Source organism: Ursus maritimus, unplaced genomic scaffold (assembly GCF_017311325.1).
Source record: "Ursus maritimus isolate PB19 unplaced genomic scaffold, ASM1731132v1 scaffold_24, whole genome shotgun sequence".
NCBI lineage: Eukaryota > Metazoa > Chordata > Mammalia > Carnivora > Ursidae > Ursus > Ursus maritimus.
The window spans coordinates 22,241,295-22,249,387 of record NW_024424897.1 but is presented as its reverse complement, the minus strand read 5'-3'; the positions used below and the strand labels follow the sequence as shown (position 1 = coordinate 22,249,387).

The 8,093-nt window shown below is 48.1% G+C and overlaps 1 protein-coding gene across 1 annotated transcript; it reads right to left on the bottom strand.

Moving 5' to 3' along the window:
- Positions 1-469: 469 nt before the first annotated feature.
- On the bottom strand, positions 470-6,834 carry LOC121105004. The gene is made up of 2 exons (XM_040640715.1): positions 6,300-6,834; positions 470-1,293 (listed from the first exon to the last, which is right to left on the bottom strand). Exons 1-2 carry the CDS (start codon positions 6,832-6,834, stop codon positions 1,193-1,195), a joined length of 636 nt encoding a protein of 211 aa, XP_040496649.1. The 3' UTR covers positions 470-1,192.
- Between the last annotated feature and the right edge of the window lie 1,259 nt (positions 6,835-8,093).

Genomic DNA, 8,093 nt, shown 5'->3' with positions numbered 1-8,093 from the left:
TTATTTTATTGTAAGAATACAGTATATAATACATATTAAAAATAAGTGGTGTTTTTTTTTTTAAACAACGAAGGTTTATTTCTTGGTCACATTGTATGTCCAATGCCAGTTGCCCATTTAGTGACTCGGGGACCCAGGCACCATCTCAACACAGGCTCCCATGACCATCACAGCAGAAGCCAGCCCTGGACCGTCTCACATTGGAAATGAAATATTCCAGCATAGAAGTGACACAAGTCAGGGGCGCCTGGGTAGCGCAGTCGTTAAGCGTCTGCCTTCGGCTCAGGGCGTGATCCCGGCGATCTGGGATCGAGTCCCACATCAGGCTCCTCCGCTGGGAGCCTGCTTCTTCCTCTCCCACTCCCCCTGCTTGTGTTCCCTCTCTCGCTGGCTGTCTCTGTCAAATAAATAAATAAAATCTTAAAAAAAAAAAAAAAAAGAAGTGACACAAGTCAAAAGATAAGCGTTCATCGACTGTTTATGTTATCAGTCAGGCTTCTGGTCAACCGTAGACTATTAGTAGTGGAGTTTTGGGGGAGTCAAAAATTATACGTGGATTTTTGACTGCGTTGGGGGGGGTCAGCACCCCTAAGTCCTGTGTTGTTCAAGGGTCAACTGTATTTGGTTCTCCCTTTTTATGCTTATTTCCCTCTTGTCTTTTAACTTTTTTCAAATTACTTTTTATCACTTCATGTTTCTTCCTCTATTAGCGTGGAAGCTAAGTATTCTATTCCTAGACTTTCAGTAGTTGATCTAAAAATGTATCTTGCATACTTAACTCATCCAAAGTGGATCTTCATTCTTTTGCCTTCTTCCAAACACGGTAAGGACGTTAAAACACTATAATTCCCATCACCCATCTTCTGACTTATGTGTTACTGGGCTGTGTGTTTGAGTTCTTTCTTGCTAGTTTGTTTTTTCTGTAAGACTTTTATCACGTGCAGTGGGGAGGGGGCTTGGTCCTCTCGGCAGCTGCTTTCCTCATGGTGGCCAGAACACCACTCAGTTCTCTTGTTTCCTCTTGGCGCAGATACGTGTCTCTGCTATTTTCTTGATGAACTTGAAGGCCTGCCTGTCCTTGGAGACCTTGAGCAGCTCCATGGCGTGCAGTTCACGTACCACTTAGAGCAACACTGCAGACCCTTGGATGGTGTCCCACAGGTGCGTGGTGTGCCTGATGAGGCACCCGAGGTCACAGCTGTGTGTTGGCTTGCTCACGTTCTTGGTCAGCTCGTGCCCCTGATCCATGGCCATGGGATAGCACAGAACCGTGGCTGGACCTGTACTGCAGCCCTGGGGGCCAGATGACAGCAGATAGCCTTCTGTTAGTTTACAATGCCGTGGGACTTTATTATAGTTTTATACAGTCAATAGTCGATCAGTAAAATAAGTAGTCCATATCTGATTCGTTATTTTGCCACTTTTGCCTCTCTTCATTCCTTCCTTTATCTCATTCCTTCCATCTGAGATTACTTTTCTTCTGCTTGAAGTAGATACTTTGAGGGGCGCCTGAGTGGCTCATTTGGTTGGGCGTCTGACTCTTGATTTTGGCTCAGGTCATGATCTCAGGGTGGTGAGATTGAGCCTCGCCTTGGGCTCCATGCTGAGCGTGGAGGCTGCTTAAGATTCTCTCTCCTTCTCCCTCTGCCCCTCCCCCCCACCAGATTGCACACACCTGCTCACACACTTTCTCTCTTTCCAAAAACTCCAAAAAAACAAAAAACATACTTTGAAATTTCCTTAGGTGATGCTCTTTGGTAGCAAATGTTTTTAGTTTTTATTTATTTGAAATTCCTTCTTCTTTTCATCTCTTTTTTTTTTTTAAGTAGGGTCCACGCCCAACATGGGTCTTGAACTCACGACCCCAGAGATTAAGAGCCCTGTGCTTTATTGACTGAGCTAGCCCAACACCCTTCACCTTTGTTCTTTATGGATTTTCAGTGGGTATAGAATTCTAGGTTGGTTGTTCATTTCTTCTCAGCACAGTGAATTCCATTATCTTTTTACTTTTATTGTTGCTCTTACGATATCAGCTATCAGTCTAATTGCTGCAGCTTTGAAGTTATCTGACTTTTCTCTCTTTTTATTTTTATTTTTTTTATTTTTTTTATTTTTTTTAAAGATTTTATTTATTTATTTGACAGAGATAGAGACAGCCAGTGAGAGAGGGAACACAAGCAGGGGGAGTGGGAGAGGAAGAAGCAGGCTCATAGATGAGGAGCCTGATGTGGGGCTCGATCCCGGAACGCCAGGATCACGCCCTGAGCCGAAGGCAGACGCTTTAACCGCTGTGCCACCCAGGCGCCCCTTCTCTCTGTTTTTATGATCTAGAGTCTGTCTTTGGTGTTCTGCAATTTTATTATGATGGGTTGGAATGCAAATTTCCTTTTATTTCTAGTAGGGATTCACTGGGATTCTTGAATCTGAGTGTCCTTCCATTTCCCATTTCTTTGTCTCACTGTGCCCAGCCGGAATTATTTCTTCAGATGTCTTCCAGCTCACGAATTCCCTCTTCACTGTGTCTGTCTGCTATTAAATCTGTCCACTGAGTTTTATGTTTTAATTATTACATTTCTCATTTCCAGAATTTTACTTACTTTTTACAAACTGCTTGATCATTTTTGCAGTCTCATTATTTACTCCTATGAATCCCTTTTTTATTTCTTAAAAGCTCTAAACTAGTTATTTTATAACAGGTTTCTTTTTTTTTTTTTTTTAAGATTTTATTTATTTATTCGACAGAGATAGAGACAGCCAGCGAGAGAGGGAACACAGGCAGGGGGAGTGGGAGAGGAAGAAGCAGGCTCATAGCGGAGGAGCCTGATGTGGGGCTCGATCCCATAACGCCGGGATCACGCCCTGAGCCGAAGGCAGACGCTTAACCGCTGTGCCACCCAGGCGCCCCTATAACAGGTTTCTGATAATTCCCATATCTAAAGTCTGTAAATCTGATTCTGCCCTATGCTTCAACTTCTCTTGCTCATGGTTCCTAGTTTCCTTGGGTTTTATGATTTTCACTGTGAGCTTACATTTCTTAAAACTTTACCTGTGGGAATTTGGGGGGACCCTGAGATAAAGGTGGGTTCATCGAGAGAGGATTTGCATTTGCTTCTTCCAGCACTTCAGGCGCTTAGGACCCCTTTACATTAAATTTTCTGCTGAAGGCTTTTCAGACCAACCAACTCATATGCATATGGGCTGCAAACTTGTGCGGGGGCTAGCTTTGGGTACACAGTCTCAAGAGCTAGTTTCACTTCCATGTGGTACCAAGAACCAAGATAGCCCATTTTGGTTGCAAACCCTCCAGGTGGAAGCATTAGATCTTCCTTGATTTACAATGGGGTAAACTTCTCGATAAACCCGTAGTAAGTTGAAAATACTGTTAAGTCGAAAATGCATTTAATACACTGAACCTACGGAGCAACGTAGCTTCGGCCAGCCTACCTTGAATGTACTCAGAATACGGACATCAGCCTGCAATTGGGCAAAACACAGAGCCTATATTTTATAATAGCGTGTTGAATATCTCCTGTGATTTACTGAATACCGTACTGAAAGTATAAAATGGAATGGTTGTAAGTGTATCGATTGTTTACGTTCCTGATCGCCCTGCCCCGCATCATGAGAAAGCATCATGCTGCATATTGCTGGCCCAGGGAAAAGACCAAAATGCAAAATGTGAAGTATGGTTTCTATGGAGTGTGGATCAATAATATTCTTAAAGTTCTTCCAGAAAATCCTCAGGCCTTTATGTGTCAACCCTTTCCCCATCTCTTTATATCATTTTTCCATCTCAGTACCCTGTCCTTTGAGTAGGACACCTACTCACTGAATTTTAGCATGTGAACCTGATAGCTTGGGCTGATGGAGAATTATGTAACGTGAGGCGGAGAAAAAGATTTCAAGGGCAGCTGAAGTCTGCAATGTTCATGCAGTTTCGGATTTTTGTTTTGTTTTGTTTGCCTCTTGTTTTCTTTTATGGTTTAAACTTCAATTTTGAAATACTCCTAAAAAGCCCTGCTGTTTATTTTCCTTGTTAACGTTTCTAGTAAAGAGAACAGTTTAATGTTTATCAAAGGAATATTTTTAAGGACAGCGCGATCACCTTGGATGGTCTCCATTTTTAGCATGTCTGGTTTCGAAGCACGTCACTGAACCATTTTGAACATCTGATTCTCCACGTTTCATCAAATAACATGCTTTATTTTCTATGAATACGCTGATTATTGCAGCCAGAGTCAAGAAGGAAAAGAGGAGACGAGGTGGCGTAACCCTCTCTCTTTCCACTTCTCAGCTCGAGAGGCCTTTTCTTCTTCTCACTTGCCTTCTGTTTCCTAAAAGCTTCTCCGACCAGTCCGGTGGGAGTCATCTCCTCTCCCCCTGAACGGGAATGAAGATGGTACTCTAGTCCTCCGTAGCGTCTTGCCAGGTGATCCATTGCATCTCAGTGTCTTCCGGAACATCCTTTTCTCCTTTTTTCTCTTCTACTTCTCTGGCCTCTCCTTCTGACCTCCTTCTCAGGGGTCCCTTCTCATCCACCTACCCCTTAGGTTCCAGTGCTCCTGAAGGCTGTGTGAGAGACCATTTTCTCTCCCCTGGCCAAATACTCACCCCCATCTGTGGTTCTAACCACTGCCTGATGTTGTGATGCACAAAGATAGAGCTTCAGGTCAGCCTCCCCAGGAGCCCCAGATCCCATATCCAACTACCTACCGAGCACCTCCACCTGGATATTCATGGGCTTCTCAACCCAGTATATCCTGGACTCAACGTCCCGCCTCCAACCAATATCGGCCTCTCTTCCTGCTTCCGTTCAAGCCAGAAGCTGGGAGTCATCCGAGACCCTCCATTTCCTTATTTCCCCCTCTCCTTCCTCCTCCGAGGCTGGCCAGTTTTTCCATCACATACATAGGAATATTCGTCCTCTAGTCCATTACAAATGCCGCAGCCCCATCCGGGCTGGCTTCATCCTTTCTTGCCTAGGCTGTTACATTTGCATCTTAACTGCTGTGCCTGCTTCCCGGATCTTACTCTAACCCATCCTCCACGCTGCCTCCAGGGGTCCTCCAGAGCGATTGTGCTAGAACACAAATCTGGTATCTTTCCCTTGCTTAAAACCCTTTGGTAGGGGCGCCTGGGTGGCACAGCGGTTAAAGCGTCTGCCTTCGGCTCAGGGCGTGATCCCAGCGTTATGGGATCGAGCCCCACATCAGGCTCTTCTGCTATGAGCCTGCTTCTTCCTCTCCCACTCCCCCTGCTTGTGTTCCCTCTCTCGCTGGCTGTCTCTATCTCTGTCAAATAAATGAATAAAATCTTTGGAAAAAAAAACAAAAACAAAACCCTTTGGTGGTCTCACCTTAAGGATGGGACTAGAGGTCCTCAAGGTAGCATACCATGCTCCCCCACCCTGGACTTGGGACATGCCTCTCCTATCCCTTGCCACACCTACCCTGTGTTCCAGCAGAGTGAATTGCTCTTAGCTTCCAAAGGCTCTAGGCTCTTGCATGCCAGTCTCCTTTGCTGGGAATGCCTTTCCGCTTTGTCAGCACCGCCAGCTCATTCCTCTTTATCCTTCCACACTCAGCTCAACATCACCAATTCTAGAAAACCTCCCTTGGGTCCTCACCCCTCTCCCTTCCTCGGTCTGAGCGCAATTATGTCTTGGAGCATATTGGTCAGTAGTGTGGAGGTTAGTCTCCCGGGTTGTGAGCTCCCTGGGGGGCAGGAGCCATTTCTGTTCTCTTTGGGATCTCTGGCCCCGAACACAGTGCTGGCAAAGCAGGCATTTGATCAGTAAGTATCTCATGATGGACTTTTTGATCCTGAGTTCTTCTGTTTATTAGATGTGTGATCTTGGGTGAGTCATCGAACCTCCTGATTATATCTTAGTAGAGATAATAATATGCCCCTCACACGGATTAAATGAGATAAAGCACATTAAAACGCTCTGTCGATTGCATTTCACTGCTTTTCCAATGTAAGGTCTTATTGTTCCCACTTACGCGCTGCTTTGATTCGTAGGCTTTTTCAAAATATATACTCTCTTGATTTCCCCCCACCTCTCGGGTTTTGCTCTGCTCCCCCAAATGCCCTCTGTCTCCTTCCTTTCCACCTCACAGCTTCTTTCTCTCCCGCCTACAAATCTGTTCTCATTTCACCCATTCCCAAAGCCCGTCTTCCTCCAGCCCTCCTCCCTTCACGCCGTGGTCCTTCCTTTCTTCTCCCCGTGGCTGCCAGAGCCCTTCAACGAGCGCTTTCGCTGGCCGCCTCCGGGCTCTCACCGCCCACTGCTTTCTTACCAGGCACCATCTGGATTCCCGGGGCAGCGTCACCGTCGCTGCGCCCTCGGAGGTCTCTTGTGACCTCCTGTTGCCAAATCCCGCGGGCTCGTTTTTCAGACCTCGTCCCACCGGACCTCCGAAGCATCTGGTCCTGCGGATCACCTCCCCCTTGAAACCGCCCCCTCGCCTGCGCCAGGCTGCACTTCCCCAGTTTCTCTTTTGTGTCTCCAACAGCTGCTGGTTCTCCTCCCGTGGTGCCCGCGTTCCTCGAGGCTCTGGCTCCGGTCTCCGGTCCTCTCTCTTCCCTGCCCCGCGATCTCCCCCGATCTCCCCCGCTCCCACGGTTACCGCTGGATCCTCTCCGCCGACGCCTCGGCAGCCTCTGCTTTTCGCACCCAGCTCCTTCTCCGTGCGCACCGGACAGCTTTTGGGGGCACCTGCAATTCAAAGTGTCCAAAATGAAAAGCATCCTTTTACTGCCTTTTCCCGCCCACCTGCTCCTCCTCCTGGTTGTCTTATTTTCTGTTAATGGCCCCATCCTTCTCCCGGTCATCCTAGGTTCCTTGGTTTTTGCTTTCCTCCCACTCACCAGGCCCCAGATGCTCTTACTGACGTATCTGTGGCTCCCTGCCCCTCCTTTCCCACTTCGAACTCCTCCACCGCTGCAGAAAGCCCTCCATTGCCTCTCCCCAAGCCGTCTTCACAGCATATCACAGGTTTGGCTTTTTTCTTCCTTCCTTCCCTCTCCCTCCCTCCCTCCCTCTCTCTTTCTTTCAACAGATATTTACTGAGCACCTACTATGTGCCAGACCCTGGGAAAACAAGAATGCCGGGCAGGCCCACTCCCCAGGATACTGAGACCCAGCTGAAGGCTTATTTTAAGAGGCCCACCTTCCAGCCGGCGCCCATGATAAGTAAGCAGAAGAGCGCCCACCCTGGGCCTTCCAGCTGGTCTCCTGGCCTCTGTTTTCTCGCTCCATTTCAGTCCATGATACGTGCTGTGCCAGAGGAACATTCCTAAGGTACGGTGACAATTCTGCCAGGCCCCTTCATTAGCTCTCTATTGTCTGCGTTGGTCCTGGGCGTGGCTTTACGGCTTTTCATCTAGCGCCCAGCCTGCTCTTCCAGATGCGCCCCCACGGTCTGTCTCCCCCATAGCCCACCCTCTACGTGGGCTTCTCAGAAAGCGCTCTGCTCCTGCCTCTTGCCTTTCTTTATATAGTCCATCCCCCCATCACCTCTGCCTGTGAAAATCCTAACCATGGGTCTGTTTTCAGCCCTGACTCCAGGAGGCACAACTCTTTCCTCCCATGGTGCTTCACACCCCTTTGTCATCCTCTCAGTGTGCAGACAACCAACGACTCGGTGAGCAAACCCTGTGCTGGAGACACAGAGAGCTACAGCAACATCCAGCCTTCTGGGGTCAGCAAGCAACCCCTCGAGAGCCATCACCAGCAGCAACCAGGCTTCCACAGTGAGGGGCAGACAGCCCAGAGCAGTTAGGGCTCAGCTGCAACTCGAGGAGGAAGAATGCAGATGGGCCCAGAGCTAGGGACCGTCGGTTAGGACTAGCACCGCCGTCGTGGTGAGGAGCAGCTGAGAGTAGACCCAGTGTGTGGCCTCTCTGGTCTGTTGTACGTGGCGTGTAGAGCACACCTCACAGAGTCCTGGGCATTCTACAGCTCATGTGCCACCAATGCCTTCCTGAGTGCTCCAGGTCACGTGGGACCACTATCACCTTTCAACTCCCATGACGTGTTATTTTTACACCTGCGGTGGCAGTTGGTGTGTTCTGCCTTGGAGATCTGCTTA

Bases quoted from the DNA above. Each gene is read 5' to 3' on its own strand.
- LOC121105004 (XM_040640715.1), bottom strand. From the start codon at position 6,834: ATGACCGGGAGAAGGATGGGGCCATTAACAGAAAATAAGACAACCAGG. The intron at 1,294-6,299 runs GTAAGAAAGCAG...TCTGGCCCCCAG, and splicing joins GGGAATCCAGATGGTGCCTG to GGCTGCAGTACAGGTCCAGC.